Source organism: Patiria miniata, unplaced genomic scaffold, assembly GCF_015706575.1.
Source record: "Patiria miniata isolate m_02_andy unplaced genomic scaffold, ASM1570657v1 HiC_scaffold_2, whole genome shotgun sequence".
NCBI lineage: Eukaryota > Metazoa > Echinodermata > Asteroidea > Valvatida > Asterinidae > Patiria > Patiria miniata.
In genome coordinates, this window is record NW_024037058.1 from 12,061,167 (window position 1) to 12,084,978 (window position 23,812).

A 23,812-nucleotide genomic window follows, 5' to 3' on the forward strand; every position below is an offset into this window, starting at 1 on the left:
TATGACTAAAAAACCAAATGTATCTTTATGTTTATGATCGGTAGATGGCCGAAAAGTTTGGGGCTATAGGCAATAATTTATCGGTGTACAGAGTTTTTGTGAGGAAATACTTGCAGAGGGTAAAACATGAATACTTTTTTTTCTATTCAAACAAAACTACACTGGATTTGGCATAAAGCATGACCGGTTTCAATTAACCTTGCTATTTGTAAATGTTGAGTACTGAATGCTTGCAACGTCAATGCAACTTTTAAATAAAAAGAAAAGCCTTCAGGGGAAAAGTATGAACAGTTGCCCCTATTGAAAGATCGAATAAAAAAAATCCTGGCAAGCATAATCAACTTTGCCACCATCGTCATGGCCGAGGTTATTGCTTTTGGGTCAAAGCTTCCATCATGGCGGAAATATCATAGACATGTCATGATTTTAGATACCGAGTGAGAAATATCCATTCTGCACTGCCTGAAGATATAGAAAATACCTCCTCTTGATATTTTACAGTGTTTATGCTAGACTTTCGAAGCGCCGCGCTTAGCCGCTGGAACACATTTTTGCCCGGGAGTAGGGGGTGATGAAGCATATTCCAACACCCCAATCCAAATAGTTGCGGGTGCTGCAGCACCCACAGCACCCCCCCCCCCCCCGTTCCCGCGGCATAGTATGTAGTGATGGGAGATTTTTCAAAATCCAGTTATCCCAATTTTTCAAAACCTCATTCATAACCATGAGTTCACGTCACAGGAGTAATATAAAAATATATGCACTGAAGTGTATTGAGAACGTGTCACAAATATCAAATGTTAGTGTAAATTTACTTCATATGAATATAATATAAGAAAGGCAGGGTAAAAGCTTATCATGACATGTGCATAACGTTTGCAGAGTACGTTAATATTTTCACAAATAAACTATTTCATAATGCAACTTTTAGAAAAATAGAGTTTAGAGATCCATCAGCTTGAAATAAACTTCAAACAAAATGAATCAAAAATTGGAATCAGATATAGAGCTTAGCAATCAAGGATCAGTATAAAATACACTTCAATTAATAGACTATGCATTATATACAACCAATTTTCATAAATAAGTACTGGGCAATATAAGAACTTATTTTTTTTTTTACAAAATTTGAGTTTAATTCTGCTGTAAAGGATAAATCTTTGTCACGTGAAAACATATATCAAAAAAATGCATGGATCTACTTTAAACCTGGTCAGATTATTTTTTTTTAAAAGAGTCCTAACATACGCAAATTTTGGGTGATAGCAGGAAAAGGAAAAGTACAGAGCTAATTTACTTAATCAAATATGAGGTTAAAACAAATTTCAGTGGCTCGTTGAACTTTATAAATGCATAAGTAAAAAACAATAAATTCAGTAACATTAAACATGTTTTCCCTGATTTGTTTCTCAGTTATAAGTTTAATTGTTATTTCAGTTTCATTTCAGTAACACCACGCTTTCTACAGTAACTCTACATGTTTCAACTTGAGCTCAATTTGAGCCAAACGACCATCACAACAAATGATTTTCCAAATATTTCTGAAGTCGTCTGTCCATCACTAGGAACTGAGAAACTTCGCCAGGCTAGCCAGGGCTGCAATCAGTATGGTGTTACACACTGTGGAGGGGAACCAAAAAAACCAAACATTAACAAATATTAATAAATACCTAAGACAGTTTATCCATTCATTTTGGTTGAGGCTCATCACGTGGGTGCTTTTAAACACTTTTCCCGGCACCGCTGCGTTCTGCTCCACAACGCGCAGTACGGACCATCGGCGCACGCCAATCTCCACATAAGGAGATTTTTAGTTCTACTCGCGCAAGGCACATTTCATAAACATAGCTATAGAAGTATGTTTCACAAATCATGAAGTTTGAACAAAATCGTCGGAAATATTTAATTTAAAATTTATGAAAAATGAAAACAAAGGGTGATAAAGGACAGTACAAGGCTGTTTACATCAGCTAAGGCTTGTAACAAAAATTATTGACGATTTTTATCATAAATCAGATAAATCAATGTTTAATTCCAGCTGGTATATCAGTTTACACGTATACTTCTCGAAAAAGGACTCGACTACCACACTAGTGCGACACCGGTGAAACAAAGCCGCTTACCCGTCATTGCTGATCCGCACTTGACATACACATCCATCATGTGGCTACATCCCTCATGGACACCCCAGCCGTCATGCTGACACTGGTCCAAACTCTGCTCAGTCCCGTCGCAGTTAACGTTACTCAAGTAGATCGGTCCACTTCCGCTTGCGTCATCAGACACGTAGCTGACGACAGAGGAATAGCCCAGCTGGCGGCACACCACCTGTGCGTCTTCCTTGGTCCAGCCTGTCTTGCAGACGGTTCCCCAGCGGCCGTCTCGGAAGACCCTCAAGAGTCCCTTTTTGTCTCTTGCGCCCAGTTGGTCGGTGAGCTCCACAGGATACTTACTGGCTTCTGTTCAAGATATTTGATATTATAATAAAATTAGTCTCTGAAGGGAGAACTTTAGAAAGAAAGTACCAACTTGAGCTCAAAAAACACATATTTACCACCAAACGATATGCACTTGGAAAGATCGCTTTCACCAGTAACACGGAACGACATATAAGCACGATCTGGCAATGGGGCGGGGCCTTGGAGTGTTGCAAAACATGAAATTACAGTTACAATTATTGGTACAAGTACTGCACAATGACTCTCAAGAGTCAGTACTTGCGGTGTTTATATTTGACTTGATTTGAAAATTTGGCCAATAAATTTTGTCCTTTTGTGTTTTACAGGAAAAATTTCCCGGCATCAAGTGGTAAATGACTGTAGAATACCCGAATCCGTACCAATACGGGCGATTACAATACAGTGTGCGATCAAAAGGTTGCCATGCAGAGTCCATTTTTCAACTTTTATACAGTCAACAAAAACGTGGTCGACTTGCCAGGATTTGAACGAATGTCAGCCGACTTAACGTCGTAAGTTAAGATTGCAATTGCTTCCCGCCTTTCAGGGACAACATCGAGAAAGTTGAAATTTGTCTGATTTTTTTAGCGCCGACTGATGCCGATCGTCTTATTGTCAGTTACCCTCAGGAAGCAAAAAATCAGCCACTGATTTGTACCTGACTGTCATAGCTCAGGCATATAGCTTGATCCTGAAAAGTCAGTCGCTAACTGTTCTGTGTCATCGCACCTGAGAGCAACTTGCAGGCATGTGCACATTTTGGTAACCGTATTGGTCAAAGGAGCCCAGAGTGCACATGTATCCTGTTCAGTAGTAAAAACGTCATACATGCACGTGCACTACGAATAACTAGCGCCCATTGGATAAATGCTCGAGTTGCATGAAGTGCCGGTTCCATTCATGTTATGCTACAATGTGTGAAGTACGCATGGTTGAATTCAGATGACGTCACACTAACGAACTGGATACTATCTGAGCACAACTCGCATGAGGGTGCACGCCTGTAAATAGACCAAAAATCCGTCCGCCGAGCTCATAAATAAAAGTTATACCCTCAAAATATTCTATATTAGAGAGTTCTGAGAACCATGGAATTGGGGAATTGAAGACATGTGGCACTGAACCTCTGGCCTGGACTTGGAGCTTCCAATTCTGAGCATTTTGGATGCAATCTGGCCCGAAAGTGGCGCTATTTAGCCATGTTGTGGAGGGATTCTTTTTCAAAATGGCTACTTTTCCAGTTCGGGAAACATCATTCGTTTTAGGGGTGTTCTTATTTGGGTGAGAATATCTCAAAAAGTCAATGGTCAACCCACCCAAAATTGAAAAGAAAATGAAAGATGACATGTTGATCATCATTTTTCTGTGCAGCTTGAATACCTGTGAGAGTTCTGAGTATTTTTAAATGAATTTTGAAGTATGGACATTTAGCACTAGTGTCTATGGGAATTTATTTGCAGGCGCGCACCCTATAGATCCTGAGTGGTGGCGGCCATGTTGTTATGACGGGGGATTTCAACATGTGCTTTTTATTGCTGTAAGTACAAAATAAGCTTAAATTGAGTTAAAATAAATATGAAAACAAACATTTTACACTCTGTATCTTTGATTTTTCAGGTTTTTATTCAAAACACACTGTGGAAGTTAGCATTTACAGGTAAGTGAACCGTTAAAAAAATGTAAACAATGAGTCATTCACCCCAGTCTGTGCATGTTCTTATTTTGTTTCCATTTCGGGGTATTTTAATTGGTTATTATTGAAATCGAACACAGAGAAGGCACAGTTCTTTCTTTATTCAGACAAAAATAAGTGAATAATATTGTTTGTACTTGTTTGAGCTTGTACAAATCAAATTTTGACTTGTAATAAAATGGATGGTGAAGGGTGGACATTCACATCCAAGGTAAAAAACTTTTAGCCAATGGATTTCTGGGCTCCTGAAAAACACTGAGACAAAATGGCCGACATGGAGTCGTGGTGCGCCAGAATTAAATGGGCGATTGCAAAAAAGAGCAGATTTCAGCCTTCAAAAGGATGCCGGCTTTGGCGGGGATGCATAAAAAAATCCTATGGCATCATTTCAATGAAAATGCCAGGCTCGAACAAACGCACTCTGAAGTCTGTGCACAGGGCGGCTTACATGGCACACACCGGAAATGTAAATTTGCCACGGGAGTGGGATGTAAGTCACCTGTGCCAGAATTCATTGTGCGTTTGTTTCGAGCATTTGTCCCTTGAACCTAGGGCTGTAAATAATAGCAGAAAAGTCTGCAAACGACTCAAGCAGTGCCAAGGGCACGATGGGTACCGGGAGTGCCTGCTTTAAGGTATCGTAATGAACAATAAATTTGTCAGTTACATTCCAAAAACATAATTTAAAAACGTTTGCAGTAATTGTGTTCAGATTGGATGATGTGGCAGACATTTTTCAAACCATCGTCTGGCTTAGGATCCAGTTGGCCACGTTTATACAGTGGCCGTGTGGCATAATACAGCTGGAATCTTTGAGAACGCAATTGTGCTCTGCGTGTTTTGTACTCCTGACCTTTAGCACGTTTAACATACTGTTTTTGTTTCTTATCCATTTCAGCAAGGGCTTTTGCAGCTGGGGAGCCTGCAGTTACTGGGCAACCAGCAGCTGCGCACTTTTTGACTATTGAATTGGCGTGTCTGTTATTCACCAAGTGCACTGCGCTATGGTCTCGACAAGAACCATTTCTTGAGAAGGTTAGTGTGGCCTTAGGGTTGGTTACTGCAAAGGCATGGTTCATTGATTCTGCTTTTTGAGTACTGGTGCCATATTTAGTTTTTTCAAGGGCTTCTTGGCCAAGTCGTTTGCCTAGGAGTTTGATGAGAGTCTGTTCATCACAAGTTGCTAATTTCAGTTTGCCACGGGCATCGACTGGCAGGTATGGAAACCGATATTTACCACCCATACAAATTTGGGACCACTTTTTGCAAAGGCCGTGATTCCCCATGTAACATTGAACAATGGCACTTGCTGCATTTCTAGCCATGGTCGTCATTTGGGAAGAGTTCCCACCGCTTTTTTTCAGTATAGCAGCAGCCTCGGCCTGTGCCCTGTGGCTGACGTCATCGGCAAATCGATCTTGAATGTTTTTCTTTGCTCTTTTATTTTTGCCTGGAAACATCTCTTTACTGAATTTTGCACGACTTATGGCTGCACAGAGTGATCGGTTTAAATGAGGCGGATCTAACGAATGTTCAGTTTCCATACCTGCCACCTTACTTTGCATATATGATCTCATACCCCGTGCCAGACAACCGTCGGCATCTGTTGTCACCCTATTTACAAACAAAGGTTCTTTACAGTTTAAAAGTTTTTGGGCGCACTGAATGCCCCCGTTGCGCTCATCTCCCATATTGAAGTTCGGTGGACGAGTGGCCGTGCATTTCCCTGCGTGCTTGTGATCCCTCGCTCCGTCAATGTCACATTTTTTGCAAAGTTTGTTCTCCTGGTGGTACATGACAACATACTTGCTGGTTGTCACATTTTCAACGACAACATCTCTTGTCTGGGTGGCTGCGACGAAGGGTGTTTTCTTGCGACAGTTTCGAAGGGGATTATTATATTGTCTGTCAGTTTCCACTGCAATTGCGCTGTGTCTCTCGTAACCCTGCAGTTCATGAATGTCTTTCACGATTTTTCTCTTGTTGCACATGTCCGTTTCATTTTCTGTGGTGATAATTTCACCACATTTGTTTGATGTACTTTGCAGGCTACTTATCGAGGGAACAGTTGTGTCCATTGCAGACAACAGCCGCCTAGCCCCAGCAGCTGCAATGCCGGTGTTGTAAAGACCAACCTGGAACGCCATGTTGGGAGTGGCAGTCCGTCGTCCTCTCCCCGTCTGTGGAATTTCGGTGAACAGTTTTGTCTTGTCAGTGCAGAACCCACACTTTTGGCAGGACAGTACCTCGGACACAGCCAAACCTCGTCGCTCCTCAGCATCTGGCATCAATCTGGGCCGGCCGCTGCAATCAGGATGTGTGCGTTGGTGATCTAGGATAGCCTGCGCTCCCAAGTCGACTGCAGAATTGATGTCGACGAACCGGTAGGCTGCTCGCTTCCCTCCATCTGACTGATCAGCTGGGCTCTGGTGCTGGAGTTCTCTTCTACAGAGGGGCTGTGGTACTGCTTCCTTCTTGAGTTGGAGTTTGTCAAGGGGAGTAGTTTCAGCAGCGTTTGGTCGAAGCAGCATGACTTTCCTTGTCGGCACTGCATTGGGCGTGGTACAGATGAACCCCCGCTCATCTCTTTCAACAGCAAGTTGCATCTGCTGTTGTGTTGGCCTTGTGTACACTGTTGGTGAGTTCATCTGAAAATGACTGATTGGGGATTTACACTTTGCAGGGAATAGTTTATGGCCATTCTGGAACCAGCTTTTCTTCCTTTTGTACACTGCTCGTCCCAATCGACCCATACTGAAACTGCTGCAGAAATAGCTGGTTTTGCAAAATTGAGATTGTTTTTCCCCTGTGTGAGCATGTGACAGAATGCATGTGGTCACACTAACTCTCAATGCCAGAGTGATGACTATACAGCACAAGTTTGGTTAATAATTCAGAAGCCAGTCTGTACAGAGAGTTTATTTCTGTTGTTATTTTATGGGGGGGGGGGATGGAAGATAGGTGTTTTACAATGGAATCTTTGGAGACAGTAATTAGCCCAGCTAGTACTAAAGAGGCTGGGCTGTGATGGGGACAGGGCCAGGGAGTCATAAATAGGGTCATATAATAAATCTTCAGCATGTACTTTCAGAGAATAAAAGGCAGCCACAGCCAGGGATTAGTGCACAACATCAAGGCCCATTGTGTACAGTTTTTGATCTTCCAAGGGTGTTCATTGCTTGCAATAATTTAAGAAATGACCAAAATACTACTGTTGTAATGTTGCTTATGTTACATGCCACCATTAAAATACAGGGCACCCTGTACATTTGCATATACAAAATGTTAAAGCTGTGCTGAAATTAATTTATCCCCCCCCCTTCTTTTCACCCTTGATCCGCCCCTAAAGTGGTTATGGCCACCACAAAGTGACCCCAGATGAACCAAGAAAATAGTTCACACACATTGCAAATGTAAAAGAAAGGAATATGTGGCAAAATTTGAAGTGAGAAGGAAAGAAAAAACAACTTCCATGTGCATATTGCATGCACACAAGCTGTATTTTCCTATTCAAAACAGTAGAAAACACCATAGCCACACCCTACACATTAGCCCCTGTGGTTTCTCCGAGGGGCAATATTTTTCATTTTTTTTTTCAAAATAATGACTTTGAAGATATTCTACTTCTCCTGAATGTGGTTTTGTGTTAAAATTTGAGAGTTGCCTGCTATTAAAGGGTGCACGCCTGTAAATAGACCAAAAATCCGTCCGCCGAGCTCATAAATAAAAGTTATACCCTCAAAATATTCTATATTAGAGAGTTCTGAGAACCATGGAATTGGGGAATTGAAGACATGTGGCACTGAACCTCTGGCCTGGACTTGGAGCTTCCAATTCTGAGCATTTTGGATGCAATCTGGCCCGAAAGTGGCGCTATTTAGCCATGTTGTGGAGGGATTCTTTTTCAAAATGGCTACTTTTCCAGTTCGGGAAACATCATTCGTTTTAGGGGTGTTCTTATTTGGGTGAGAATATCTCAAAAAGTCAATGGTCAACCCACCCAAAATTGAAAAGAAAATGAAAGATGACATGTTGATCATCATTTTTCTGTGCAGCTTGAATACCTGTGAGAGTTCTGAGTATTTTTAAATGAATTTTGAAGTATGGACATTTAGCACTAGTGTCTATGGGAATTTATTTGCAGGCGCGCACCCTATAGATCCTGAGTGGTGGCGGCCATGTTGTTATGACGGGGGATTTCAACATGTGCTTTTTATTGCTGTAAGTACAAAATAAGCTTAAATTGAGTTAAAATAAATATGAAAACAAACATTTTACACTCTGTATCTTTGATTTTTCAGGTTTTTATTCAAAACACACTGTGGAAGTTAGCATTTACAGGTAAGTGAACCGTTAAAAAAATGTAAACAATGAGTCATTCACCCCAGTCTGTGCATGTTCTTATTTTGTTTCCATTTCGGGGTATTTTAATTGGTTATTATTGAAATCGAACACAGAGAAGGCACAGTTCTTTCTTTATTCAGACAAAAATAAGTGAATAATATTGTTTGTACTTGTTTGAGCTTGTACAAATCAAATTTTGACTTGTAATGAAATGGATGGTGAAGGGTGGACATTCACATCCAAGGTAAAAAACTTTTAGCCAATGGATTTCTGGGCTCCTGAAAAACACTGAGACAAAATGGCCGACATGGAGTCGTGGTGCGCCAGAATTAAATGGGCGATTGCAAAAAAGAGCAGATTTCAGCCTTCAAAAGGATGCCGGCTTTGGCGGGGATGCATAAAAAAATCCTATGGCATCATTTCAATGAAAATGCCAGGCTCGAACAAACGCACTCTGAAGTCTGTGCACAGGGCGGCTTACATGGCACACACCGGAAATGTAAATTTGCCACGGGAGTGGGATGTAAGTCACCTGTGCCAGAATTCATTGTGCGTTTGTTTCGAGCATTTGTCCCTTGAACCTAGGGCTGTAAATAATAGCAGAAAAGTCTGCAAACGACTCAAGCAGTGCCAAGGGCACGATGGGTACCGGGAGTGCCTGCTTTAAGGTATCGTAATGAACAATAAATTTGTCAGTTACATTCCAAAAACATAATTTAAAAACGTTTGCAGTAATTGTGTTCAGATTGGATGATGTGGCAGACATTTTTCAAACCATCGTCTGGCTTAGGATCCAGTTGGCCACGTTTATACAGTGGCCGTGTGGCATAATACAGCTGGAATCTTTGAGAACGCAATTGTGCTCTGCGTGTTTTGTACTCCTGACCTTTAGCACGTTTAACATACTGTTTTTGTTTCTTATCCATTTCAGCAAGGGCTTTTGCAGCTGGGGAGCCTGCAGTTACTGGGCAACCAGCAGCTGCGCACTTTTTGACTATTGAATTGGCGTGTCTGTTATTCACCAAGTGCACTGCGCTATGGTCTCGACAAGAACCATTTCTTGAGAAGGTTAGTGTGGCCTTAGGGTTGGTTACTGCAAAGGCATGGTTCATTGATTCTGCTTTTTGAGTACTGGTGCCATATTTAGTTTTTTCAAGGGCTTCTTGGCCAAGTCGTTTGCCTAGGAGTTTGATGAGAGTCTGTTCATCACAAGTTGCTAATTTCAGTTTGCCACGGGCATCGACTGGCAGGTATGGAAACCGATATTTACCACCCATACAAATTTGGGACCACTTTTTGCAAAGGCCGTGATTCCCCATGTAACATTGAACAATGGCACTTGCTGCATTTCTAGCCATGGTCGTCATTTGGGAAGAGTTCCCACCGCTTTTTTTCAGTATAGCAGCAGCCTCGGCCTGTGCCCTGTGGCTGACGTCATCGGCAAATCGATCTTGAATGTTTTTCTTTGCTCTTTTATTTTTGCCTGGAAACATCTCTTTACTGAATTTTGCACGACTTATGGCTGCACAGAGTGATCGGTTTAAATGAGGCGGATCTAACGAATGTTCAGTTTCCATACCTGCCACCTTACTTTGCATATATGATCTCATACCCCGTGCCAGACAACCGTCGGCATCTGTTGTCACCCTATTTACAAACAAAGGTTCTTTACAGTTTAAAAGTTTTTGGGCGCACTGAATGCCCCCGTTGCGCTCATCTCCCATATTGAAGTTCGGTGGACGAGTGGCCGTGCATTTCCCTGCGTGCTTGTGATCCCTCGCTCCGTCAATGTCACATTTTTTGCAAAGTTTGTTCTCCTGGTGGTACATGACAACATACTTGCTGGTTGTCACATTTTCAACGACAACATCTCTTGTCTGGGTGGCTGCGACGAAGGGTGTTTTCTTGCGACAGTTTCGAAGGGGATTATTATATTGTCTGTCAGTTTCCACTGCAATTGCGCTGTGTCTCTCGTAACCCTGCAGTTCATGAATGTCTTTCACGATTTTTCTCTTGTTGCACATGTCCGTTTCATTTTCTGTGGTGATAATTTCACCACATTTGTTTGATGTACTTTGCAGGCTACTTATCGAGGGAACAGTTGTGTCCATTGCAGACAACAGCCGCCTAGCCCCAGCAGCTGCAATGCCGGTGTTGTAAAGACCAACCTGGAACGCCATGTTGGGAGTGGCAGTCCGTCGTCCTCTCCCCGTCTGTGGAATTTCGGTGAACAGTTTTGTCTTGTCAGTGCAGAACCCACACTTTTGGCAGGACAGTACCTCGGACACAGCCAAACCTCGTCGCTCCTCAGCATCTGGCATCAATCTGGGCCGGCCGCTGCAATCAGGATGTGTGCGTTGGTGATCTAGGATAGCCTGCGCTCCCAAGTCGACTGCAGAATTGATGTCGACGAACCGGTAGGCTGCTCGCTTCCCTCCATCTGACTGATCAGCTGGGCTCTGGTGCTGGAGTTCTCTTCTACAGAGGGGCTGTGGTACTGCTTCCTTCTTGAGTTGGAGTTTGTCAAGGGGAGTAGTTTCAGCAGCGTTTGGTCGAAGCAGCATGACTTTCCTTGTCGGCACTGCATTGGGCGTGGTACAGATGAACCCCCGCTCATCTCTTTCAACAGCAAGTTGCATCTGCTGTTGTGTTGGCCTTGTGTACACTGTTGGTGAGTTCATCTGAAAATGACTGATTGGGGATTTACACTTTGCAGGGAATAGTTTATGGCCATTCTGGAACCAGCTTTTCTTCCTTTTGTACACTGCTCGTCCCAATCGACCCATACTGAAACTGCTGCAGAAATAGCTGGTTTTGCAAAATTGAGATTGTTTTTCCCCTGTGTGAGCATGTGACAGAATGCATGTGGTCACACTAACTCTCAATGCCAGAGTGATGACTATACAGCACAAGTTTGGTTAATAATTCAGAAGCCAGTCTGTACAGAGAGTTTATTTCTGTTGTTATTTTATGGGGGGGGGGGATGGAAGATAGGTGTTTTACAATGGAATCTTTGGAGACAGTAATTAGCCCAGCTAGTACTAAAGAGGCTGGGCTGTGATGGGGACAGGGCCAGGGAGTCATAAATAGGGTCATATAATAAATCTTCAGCATGTACTTTCAGAGAATAAAAGGCAGCCACAGCCAGGGATTAGTGCACAACATCAAGGCCCATTGTGTACAGTTTTTGATCTTCCAAGGGTGTTCATTGCTTGCAATAATTTAAGAAATGACCAAAATACTACTGTTGTAATGTTGCTTATGTTACATGCCACCATTAAAATACAGGGCACCCTGTACATTTGCATATACAAAATGTTAAAGCTGTGCTGAAATTAATTTATCCCCCCCCCTTCTTTTCACCCTTGATCCGCCCCTAAAGTGGTTATGGCCACCACAAAGTGACCCCAGATGAACCAAGAAAATAGTTCACACACATTGCAAATGTAAAAGAAAGGAATATGTGGCAAAATTTGAAGTGAGAAGGAAAGAAAAAACAACTTCCATGTGCATATTGCATGCACACAAGCTGTATTTTCCTATTCAAAACAGTAGAAAACACCATAGCCACACCCTACACATTAGCCCCTGTGGTTTCTCCGAGGGGCAATATTTTTCATTTTTTTTTTCAAAATAATGACTTTGAAGATATTCTACTTCTCCTGAATGTGGTTTTGTGTTAAAATTTGAGAGTTGCCTGCTATTAAAGGGTGCACGCCTGTAAATAGACCAAAAATCCGTCCGCCGAGCTCATAAATAAAAGTTATACCCTCAAAATATTCTATATTAGAGAGTTCTGAGAACCATGGAATTGGGGAATTGAAGACATGTGGCACTGAACCTCTGGCCTGGACTTGGAGCTTCCAATTCTGAGCATTTTGGATGCAATCTGGCCCGAAAGTGGCGCTATTTAGCCATGTTGTGGAGGGATTCTTTTTCAAAATGGCTACTTTTCCAGTTCGGGAAACATCATTCGTTTTAGGGGTGTTCTTATTTGGGTGAGAATATCTCAAAAAGTCAATGGTCAACCCACCCAAAATTGAAAAGAAAATGAAAGATGACATGTTGATCATCATTTTTCTGTGCAGCTTGAATACCTGTGAGAGTTCTGAGTATTTTTAAATGAATTTTGAAGTATGGACATTTAGCACTAGTGTCTATGGGAATTTATTTGCAGGCGCGCACCCATGAGCCTTCAGAAAATGGCTGTCGCCGAATTAATCTATAGTTTGAGAGCAAGTAACGTGTTCACTTGCAAAACTCACCAAGGGGCCCACTGCAGGTGACCTTTGCTTCGAGTGTGTTTCCTCTGTCGCAGTTTCCACCGACGTTGAACACACACTCAGTCAGAGACTGCTCATTCCCGTCGCAGTGGAGGTTGACGACAACTGGCTGTAAACTGCTCTTCCCCTCAGAGACACTGAGGGCGTAGCCGTATCCCAGGGATCGGCAGACCACGTCACCTTCCCTGAGGGTCAAGGCCTTCTGGCTACAAATTGACCCTGAAACCAAGTGGCTGAAGGTCACTTTGACAAACCCTTCATAATTCGACGTCCCATCAACGAGTGTGATGTTCATCGGAAGCGCATCTGAGAGGAAAAATCAATAAACATGCAGTACTTTTATAGCACAAAATATTATTTTAAAGTCTCTATGATGTGCCTTTTGGTAGCTAACAGTAAGTGACTACAAGGTGAGTCAAAAAAAGCGATACCCAAATGCCGGGACTATTGTTTTAGTGAAGTTCTCCATGTAGCACTTTCAAAATCTAGGATATGAAAGCCCAATTCTAAGCTTTTTTTAGTACAAGAATCATTCAAATCACTCATGTACTTTTCAAGTTATTGAATTTTAAACAACCACCGTTTTAAAGTTCTGTCCACAAATCACAAGAAGGTAAGTGTTCTTTTAGCAAAATGAAAACGAATCACACAGAGATTTGCGTGAATTGTTTTCCTTTTGCTGAACAACTGAGAAGGCACACTTTTTTGTGATCCGTGGACAGAACTTTAAAATGGTGGTTGTGCTTAAAATTCTTGTAAATTGAAAAGGACACGAGTGATTTGAATGATTGTTGTACTTAAAGAAAACTTATGAATTGGGCTTTTATATCCCAGAGTTTAAAAGTGCTACATGCAGACCTTCACTAAAACAATAGTCCAGACATTTGGGTTTTGCTTTTTTTGACTAAAGCCCAGTTCATACTCGGCGCGAAAACTAAAGCGAACAAGAATTTGTGATGTCATGGCAAGTTTTCACGCTGCGAATTCGTAATAGTTGCATATATTTCAACTCGGGCGAATTTCGCAGCGAACGTGCCATGACGTCAAATTCGCTTCGCTTTGGCATTCGCGTGAAGTATGAACTGGGCTTCACCCTGTATTAGTGTGTCTTAAATGAAGCTGTGATTTAAAGAGTTCCATTAGAATGTGCTGATCTTTATTACCTCCGCCAGGGAGATTATGTTATCACCGGTGTTGGTTAGTTTGTCTCAGGCTGTTAACAGGATAACTCAAAGCCCTTTTAGGGTTAATGAAAGGTTGCAGTTATTAATTCCTGGAGATAATCGCGGTGCCAATACATAGATGCCTTTAAAGGTGTGAACTAAAATTGAATCACCAATGAACAAAGTTTATCAGCTCAAACAAACTTGTGTATATGAGGGTGGATTGAGGGTGAGGCTGGTGTGAGGATAAGGAGGACTGCGGGTTTGTCCATGGATGGATTGATGAACGGACCAAGCATGCATACATGTCTTTTCATACCAGGTTTTCTCTGGCACTTGACCCCTGCATTCTTATTGCAGTTCTTGGGAAACCAGCCAGAGTTGGGACAGCCGATGAGATTCTCGTACGTCGCAGATGCATTGCACTGCAAGCCGGACGCCAAGTAGCCATCAAACTGTTCGTTAGAGCCGGATGCCGAAGGGTGCTCGCCAAAGTAGGACCCTCCCACTGCTTCGAGGGCAGGGCCATTCGCGGGTTCTTCAGTTGTGCAGGCGATGTCTGCGTCGGCCAAGTCCCAGCCTTCGTCGCAGATGCTGTAGACAAATGTCGTATCGCCGTTCTGGAATCTGACCTCGACTCTGCCCTCAGTAGATGCATCACCGTCCACGAAAGAGACTTGTGCTCCCTGACCTGACGTACAATTAAGGGAGGTTAGATTCAGTAAATGGGGCGCTAGAACTTCTTTTGTTAAAATTTGGCTTTGGTCGGTCATTACTACTTTACTAGCGGTCGTGCTAATAGCGTCCACAGAGCGTTAACAATTAAACGTCAATATAAACAAGATCAACATCAACAAAGCATCAACAAACTTAAAATAAAAGGCACTCTTGAGCTTCAAAAAAGCTATTATCATATTCAATACACATATGTTGTATTATGTAAGAAATAAGGGAAATTCACATTCCTATCCCACCTAAAAAAAAAGGATTTTTTTTTTTGTTCAACGATTTATGGCAATTGGAAGCTAGCCCCAATCTTTCTTTCTCCGTAGGCTTTCCCATGGAACCAATAAGCGATTGAGAAAAGGTTTGATGGCTCGCCAGATGGTTGTAAACAAACACGTCCCGTGGTACGTTATCAAGCATCATATCAGCGCTTTCCTAGGGAACCAATCAATGATCAAGATACTGTGGTGATCATGCACGGAGCTATAGACAGGTTTGTTCAAATCTATACAGACGATCTTATTTACATAAAATGGTCCTGCCCCCATTGCTACGAAATGACCAAGACGTTCGTGTAAAAATGTAAAAAAAAAAAAAACACTTACGCAAGTGTGCTACACAACAATGCAACTATTGCCCTTGATCACTGACATCTTAGGCTAAGACTACAGAAGGGCTTCAGTAGTACTCACAATCATTGTTTGTAATTGAACCAGTTGACAGTGCACCACACTGCCTACCTGCCATGCTTTACATCACTCGTACATGTCGTAAAAACTGTCAACCTGTGCACAGCACATGTTATGTACACAGGAGTCAGAGTGACCGTTTTAGCCGAATTTTGGCTAAATTTGACAAAATTTTTCTCAAAAAAAAAACGAGTTTGACAGAAAATTTGACAGAATGGATTTTTTGGGCAGATTTCTGGCAGAATTCTCCAAAATGATTATTTAACAGAAAAACATAGCAAATTTGAAAAAAATGGTACATTTTGTAAAAAAAAATTCAATCAATTCAAGCAAACCCTTGCATAATGGGACAGGTTGCCTGGTCTAGCTGCTGAGAATCACTTGAAACCGGATTTTGCCTGAAATTTGCGCAACTTCATAACATCTTTATGTGACTACAGATTGTTTATAATGTAATTTGAACCACAACATCTGCATGTGATTTTAAGTGTTTATAGTGTATTTCGAGTGCAGATTCTGGGGAATTTGGCAGATCTTTTATTAATCTGACAGATTTTTGAAGCGCATTTAGCAGAATTTGGGCATGACCTTACGGTCAGTAGTCAAGATCAATAGACATACAGAAAGGATTAGTGACTGTTTCGTTTCTACATTGGTGATGATTGTCCATGCACAATGTGCATGTGGCCACAGTGCGTCTTGTACCATTTCACGATTGTGGCCCCCGTGTCCAGCTCCTACCCCAACTCTGAGTGGGTGCTTTTGTATGGAGCCCATGCACTGTCTGAGACTACTCGAAATCTGTTACTCACCTCGAGTCTCGACACAAGTCATCGCAACCACTCCTCTAATGCAAATTAGGCCGCTGGTATTCGTCCGCTTTATGTGTGGACAGTCCAGAATGGAACTCTCATCTCCCTGACAATTCACATAGCCAAGGTTCCCTTGCACTCCTTGATCTTCAGCGTCTGGGCCCCAACTACCAACGAATTGAAAACCCAGTTGATTGCACAGGACCATGGACTCACGCAACTGCCAATTATTGGCACAGACGGGGCCCCATTTTTCAAAAAAGAAGACCTCCAGTTTCTTGAGATTACTTCCAGGAATTGACACATTTAGCCGGAAATCACCGTCACTCTGGCCTGTTGGGAGTAGTGGAAAAAGTAACGCTGATGTAATTAAATAGTTAGGTCTCTGTGTAAGTAGGCAAGTGTGTAAGTGTCATGTCAGAGATTTCAACTTCAAGGCCCCATCTCCCGCCTCATGAATGTCTGCTGCATGGTACATGTATTGGTATGAAGTATGTATTATGGAATCTGGGTTGGGATAAAATAAAGGGAAAATGGACCATTTTTGTAATGCACTGGGGATATACGGATGCATTTTTCCGACTCTTACGATCTAGTTTTTTTTGACGTAGAACTTAGCTCCAGCTCTAAACGCAATAAGCATTCCTTAAACTACAGTACAAACCAAGTCTAAATGTAAAAACAAAATTTGAGTTTGACATTTTCGGGTGCATGTTCTAACAATGTCTAAGTGTAACGTTAGCCCTTATAAAAAAAATTCTGGAGATAGTCCAGTAAAGATTGTAAATTGGCCACATATGGGGCTAGCACAGGGGCCAAAGTTACATACATGCAGCTGTCATTCATGTCATTGTCTTAGCTTGGAGGAATGTGTTCCTTCCTTCATGCAGATATCACGTCCCAGTCTGGGGCTGGTCGGGTCTACCCCCAAGTTAGAGAACTATAGGCTGGTCATCTCCGTTAACTCCCGAAAGGTGATCGTGTAGTGTAGGGCCCGGTCACTTTAAAATTAGATTTATTTGGCCTAACATAAGAAAAGCCGAATTCCAATCGAGAATATTTGATACATGTAGATTGATTATCATCATTAATATAAGATAGTGGATATTTTGCCGGAGGTAATGACGGCAAACTGACGTTTACTAAAGGTTTGCCGGCGGCAATCCATATCAACAGAGGGCGCTGTACTCTTTAAGATAGGGCTGAATTGTATTAAATTCCCACCAAATGTTGTGCAGCACGTTTGGTGTAGTGGTTAAGCAAAGGCTCTAGTAAGTGGGATGACTCGGGTTCGATTCCGACTGCAGCACTTTTTTAAGTTTTTTTTTTCTCATCCCCAAATAAATAAGAATTTTCTTCTTTTATTATTTTAACATGTCTCAAACATTTTTTTGCAGAGTATTACATTTTCTTTTCAGATTTGTTGCTCTGGAGGATTTTTTTATAAAGGGAAATAAAGTCCGAAATTATAAAATGGTCTGAATCCCATCTTGTGAATACGAGGTTACAATGATAATTTTGGCATGGAGCCAGACTAAAATTTGTCACCGGAAAATGTTTAAGTACAAAAAAACAGTAACTGCGCATGTTCAGTGCATATCCGGCAAACTAACGTTTACTAAAGGTTTGCCGTCACCGGCAAAATATACACTGCCTTAAAATTATTAGACCGACCAAACTAGTTGGTGACATCATGGAGCTATCCATGGTGACATTCTCAATAAACAGGTTGCCTACTTGCCAGACCATATGTTCCAATGTTAATGAAAAGGCGATAGGCCTAAGTTGGGTCCAAGTAACTTTGACTAATTTCTACCCAAAAAAAACTGTTCAAAATTGCAAAACGGGTGTCATTAGAATTGAGAGAAGTCTGTTTTTGATTGTAAAGGTGATTTTGGAGCATTAGAAAACATTTTTGACTCTGATTTGGTCAAAACAAAACAAGGGCCCTACACTACTCGATTGCCCCCGAAGTAACCCACAAAAAATAATACCGGAAAGAATGTTGCTACCTGATGCTACTTTCGAAACAGAAAAAAAGACAATCTGTTTTTGCTTACCTGCTACCGTACCTCGGAGAGTATACTCTCATGTGAGAACTGTACTGTAAGGAATATGTTGACAAAGTCTTTAGAGAGATTTGTAGGCGAAAGTCTGGCCGTTTGTGAATTTTTTACATGTCACTGCATGTTGACGCCCTCAACTGAAGCATGACATACTAATTTGGCCACACGTTCGCCTCTCTAGTTTAAAGACTTGGAGCAACTATAGAATGCAGGGCCATGCCGAAGCAAGGTTTTTTTATTTTGCCTGGAGGCGTGGATGGAATAGGAGTAATAGATATGCAAACCTGCAAAAAGTGCCAAGAACAGCGAAGGAATGCACTGCACTTGTCTTCTAAGCTTCTCATGAAGGATCGGAAGGGAGGGCGTGCTTGTAAATGTGTTGGGGCACTGTCTGGAGTGGCGGAGGCGCGGAGTCTTGGAGTCGCAGAATCGCGGAGACGCGGGGCACTGGAGTGGCGGAGGCGCGGAGTCGCGGAGTCGCAGAGACTCGCGCCGATAGAGGGCGCAATTCTCGGCGGAATTTTTTTGAGAACGAAGCATCCATATCACTGATCTCTATATAAAGACTGGATAGCGGATATGCATACAACATTCACACAGTAGACTTTGCATATTGACCAATTCGCCCCCGGTCTCACGAAGATGGCCGCGTATAATACGAACGTTCTACGCATAAATACGCGCGCGTTGTATCAACAGTTGACGCGCATTTTGGTCACGTACACATATTATGATGTTCTAAAAGGGACACATTTCCGTAGTGATTATTATTTCAAAACGCCGAAAAAGTTATATTTGCGGCATTTTAGTAACCACGACGTTAGAAAAATTGTAGTTAACCTTGGTCAGTGGTGGTGGTCAAAATATAAGTCAAGTGAACCGCGACGTTACAAAAGAAATCATGCTGTCTATAAAGACGGCAACTTGTCCTTTGTAGATCACCAGCCGGTCTCACCAATATGGCGTCAAATTCGTACATTGTGCGGCTCTGTATTAGCTATCCAGTCTTTATATAGAGATCAGTGATCCATATCCATTTTAAATGGGCGCGCAAATTAGGAAGGGAGGAGGGCGACGGGGCACTGTCTGGAGTGGCGGAGGCGCGGAGTCTTGGAGTCGCAGAATCGCGGAGACGCGGGGCACTGGAGTGGCGGAGGCGCGGAGTCGCGCGCACCGATAGAGGGCGCAATTCTCTGCGGCTCCACGACTTCACGATCGATTTTCGGAGGTAGGTCGACTGCGGTTCCACGCCTCCACGCAGCCGTACGGAGGCGCGGATGTAGAGTAAAGTGGCCCTGCATTCTATAGTTGTACCAAAGAGGGGAATCTACGAAAGCCCATTAGCGCCACTGCAAGTATATATGTTACAGATTATGTAATTCGTTATTACGGATTATTAATTCGTTATAACGGATTATTTAATTCGTTATTACGGATTATTAATTCGTTATTACGGATTATTAATTCGTTATTACGGATTATTAATTCGTTATTACGGATTATTAATTCGTTATTACGGATTACTAATTCGTTATTACGGATTATTAATTCGTTATTACGGATTATTAATTCGTTATTACGAATTAGGTCTGATGTTCTCACACGTGGAGAGCACGTGACCAGGGGCCTATGTATATAGCGCCGCTAGGCGGCGCTATCTTTGCATACAACGTTTGCACTCCTGTGCCATGCTTGCAGAGTAATGACTCAGAACGTATGAGTAATTCGTAATAACGAATTAAATAATCCGTAATAACGAATTAGTAATCCGTAATAACGAATTAAATAATCCGTTATAACGAATTAGTAATCCGTAATAACGAATTAAATAATCCGTAATAACGAATTAATAATCCGTAATAACGAATTAATAATCCGTAATAACGAATTAATAATCCGTAATAACAAATTAGTAATCCGTAATAACGAATTAAATAATCCGTTATAACGAATTAGTAATCCGTAATAACGAATTAAATAATCCGTAATAACGAATTAATAATCCGTAATAACGAATTAATAATCCGTAATAACGAATTAATAATCCGTAATAACGAATTAAATAATCCGTTATAACGAATTAGTAATCCGTAATAACGAATTAAATAATCCGTAATAACGAATTAATAATCTGTAATAACGAATTAGTAATCCGTAATAACGAATTAATAATCCGTAATAACGAATTAAATAATCCGCAACATATATACTTGCAGTGGCGCTAATGGGCTTTCGTAGGAATCAACATATTCAGTTCTCACATGAAAATATACTCTCTGGGCAGCTGGAGTTACCCAGCCCTGAGTTTTATCATTGGGTTGTGTATTAGGGCTGGAGCGTATTTTTCTCGTAACTAGTAGTATATTCAAAAAAAATTGGAAAATGTTCAATTTTGTCCCCGTTACACACTAATTGCAACTGCAACTCACCCCAAACTTGCCTGGAATAACCATTACACAGGTCCTTGAAGTAAAAAACGATCCACGATGAAGATTCAGCCTACAATTGCAGTGAAAACAGGAGGAATAACCGCTAACTTGACAACCTTGCTGGATTGGCCAGGACTGCTATTGGTTTGTGCACTAAAAAAAAATTGTGTACAATGAATGGCGGCGGTCGATTACCATCCACGTACAGCTCGCTGGTACTACGCGTTTTTGGCGGTCGGTGCATGACGTGACGCGTCACAGTGCGGTACTGGAACGGCAACCGTCGAGTTGGCCGGCTATCGTGCATTCATAGTGCAGTGGTACTCGACGGTTGCCGTTCCAGTACCGCATGTGATGCGAGTGAACCTCTTCTTAATGCATGAAACAGTCACGGGTATTACGCTTCCGCGTCACGTCATGCACCGACCGCAAAAACGCGTAGTACCAGCGAGCTGTACGTGGATGGTAATCGACCGCCGCTATTCATTGTACACAATTTTTTTTTAGTGCACAAACCAATAGCAGTCCTGGCCAATCCAGCAAGGTTGTCAAGTTAGCGGTTATTCCTCCTGTTTTCACTGCAATTGTAGGCTGAATCTTCATCGTGGATCGTTTTTTACTTCAAGGACCTGTGTAATGGTTATTCCAGGCAAGTTTGGGGTGAGTTGCAGTTGCAATTAGTGTGTAACGGGGACAAAATTGAACATTTTCCAATTTTTTTTGAATATACTACTAGTTACGAGAAAAATACGCTCCAGCCCTAAAACTCAGGGCTGGGTAACTCCAGCTACTCTCTGGGGTACAAGATAAGCCAAAAAAATGTCTTTCTGTTTCGAAAGTAGTGTCAGGTTGCAACATTTTTCCATAATACCTACTTTTTGCAGACTGCCAGAAAGCACCGAGTATCAAGGTCTCCAACAGCCATGCAAGGGAAATTGTCTTCATCACGCCCGTGAACATGGCGAACACGTTTAACACGCAGGTTTTTTTCTACTTTTGTTCTCAATTATTTTGGTGGCCTCAGGCTCAGAAGTCAGATGCAAGCGCCTTTCGAAGGAGACAGACTAGATTCTAGAATAACCATCGGTATTTGATAACATCATGGAAGTATAAAAACGGAGGAGCAGCTAGGCCGTGGAGCGAGTTGATCTATGACTCACTATCATCAATGTCGTTCATGTTAATGAGTTACTTTTTCGTTAAAAAGTAACTAATTAAATAAAAGCATGCGTGCGGTACCAGGTGCGTGCACAGTTGCACTGGTACAGTGTGGTACACATAGGACCGCAAGTAATGATGTGCAAACCGTCCGCAAGTGCCTGATATCTATGGGCGGTCAAAAGGACCAAAATTAATAAGGGATAAATGTGTGCTCGAGAGGTTTTTATCACTCTGTTTAATACCGCTTAGAGTCTGGGTGCTGATAATTACCCGAGCCGGAGGCGAGGGTAATTATCAGCACCCAGACTCTAAGCGGTATTAAACAAATGATAAATACCGACCGAGCACATATTTATTCCCATTCATAAATACCTTATCCGTAAAAAAAATCAAATAATTCGTTCAAAAAATCCCGATTTTGTTCAACAAGTTCACTTCATGCTTTTTGAAACATCCCTCTAGCAAAATAATGGAGTGTTCAGCTGGCGAGTAAGATGTAAACAACCCTTTTATGGAGATTGACGCGCGCGTAGCATGTTCCGCGCGATGTCACGCAGAACGCACCTGGGGCGTTGCGTTTTGAATTTAGAACTATAAAATTCTGGCTCGCATGTAGTGTTGCGCATGCCTACGTGAGGATTGTGAACGTTCAACCAATGAAACGGTAAGAGGCACTGGATTTTTAGGAGTCCACATTTTATTGTGACACTGGAAAAGTGTTTAAGACCAGCTAGCCATGTCTTTATCATCCGTTTAAGACCGGCACGTGACGGGCTCTCGACCAATAGGAATAGCTAAACTGTCTGAGGTATTTATGAATAATTTTTAAAAATGAAATATAATTCAAACGAACAACAAACACAACGTAACAAGAAACAATAAACAAATCTTACATCGAAGGATCGAAACAAAACATTGTCCTCAAGAGGTTAGTAAAACAAGAGTGTTTATTCGTGCACCGTAAAACTTTAACTGTAAAAATTACAGTAATTTACTGGCAGCTGAGTTCCCAGCCGTTTACTGTAAATTTTACAGTAAATATTATCATACTGTATTTAAATAAAATAGTAAATTACTGTATTTTTTACAACAAGAGCAGTGCTACTGTAAAATGATCACGGTAAAGTACAGTATAATTTTACAGAAAATATTATCATACTGTTTTTAAATAAAATAGTAAATTATTGTATTTTTTACAACAAGAGCAGTGCTACTGTAAAATGATTACTGTAAAGTACTGTATAATTTATACAGTAGTGGTGATCATACTGTTAAGTAATTAACAGTAATTTACAGCTAACTTTACAGTAATCTTGAAAGTTTACAGTAGGGCCTACTGATCCAGTAAAAAATTTACAAAATTGCACACAGATGACAACTGTTCCTCGTTTGAAACTTTTATTCTCTTTATTGCGTGAAATTTGAACAATGATAACTAATAATACGAGAAAGATTTTTTATTATGTTCAAATAATTCAAATATTTAGTTAAGAACAAATGTTGAAACACAATTAGACATCTTTCTATTCTTCAATTGAATTGATTGTTCAAAATCATTTGTTATTCCAAGGGTTTTTAACTAATAAACCACATCTTGTTCTTTTTCAGAACAATTGTACAGATGTTAAGAAAAGGTTTACACATTCCACAAAATTGTGTATACAGAACATTATTGCCTGTGGTGACCTTAGTACTGGACAAGGCCATTCTAAGTGTTACAACAATTTTCTGTGATTATATTTATGTTATCATTTGTTTTATTAATTTAATGAGTGGATATACATGTACTAGCACATTTTCTAGATAGCTGTGGGTTTATCCGTGGATGGTTTTTATTTGGCGTGTCGCATCTGAAGGCTTATCTCTTTGGAGATCACACAGAAATAGTAATTACACATTTAAATATATTTTTCAAGGTAAAATCAGGCCTGGGTAATAGATCTTGTACCTTTAAGTGACTCGTTTGGTAAACTTTGGATTCACATGG

At 41.3% G+C, this 23,812-nt stretch overlaps 1 protein-coding gene across 1 annotated transcript; it reads right to left on the reverse strand.

Moving 5' to 3' along the window:
* Positions 1 to 800: 800 nt before the first annotated feature.
* On the reverse strand, positions 801 to 21,631 carry LOC119726528 (scavenger receptor cysteine-rich domain superfamily protein-like). Its single transcript, XM_038198258.1, has 6 exons — positions 21,540 to 21,631; positions 16,170 to 16,502; positions 14,262 to 14,633; positions 12,762 to 13,085; positions 2,124 to 2,459; positions 801 to 1,620 (listed from the first exon to the last, which is right to left on the reverse strand). Exons 1-6 carry the CDS (start codon positions 21,622 to 21,624, stop codon positions 1,562 to 1,564), a joined length of 1,509 nt encoding a protein of 502 aa, XP_038054186.1. The 5' UTR covers positions 21,625 to 21,631; the 3' UTR covers positions 801 to 1,561.
* Positions 21,632 to 23,812: the final 2,181 nt, after the last annotated feature.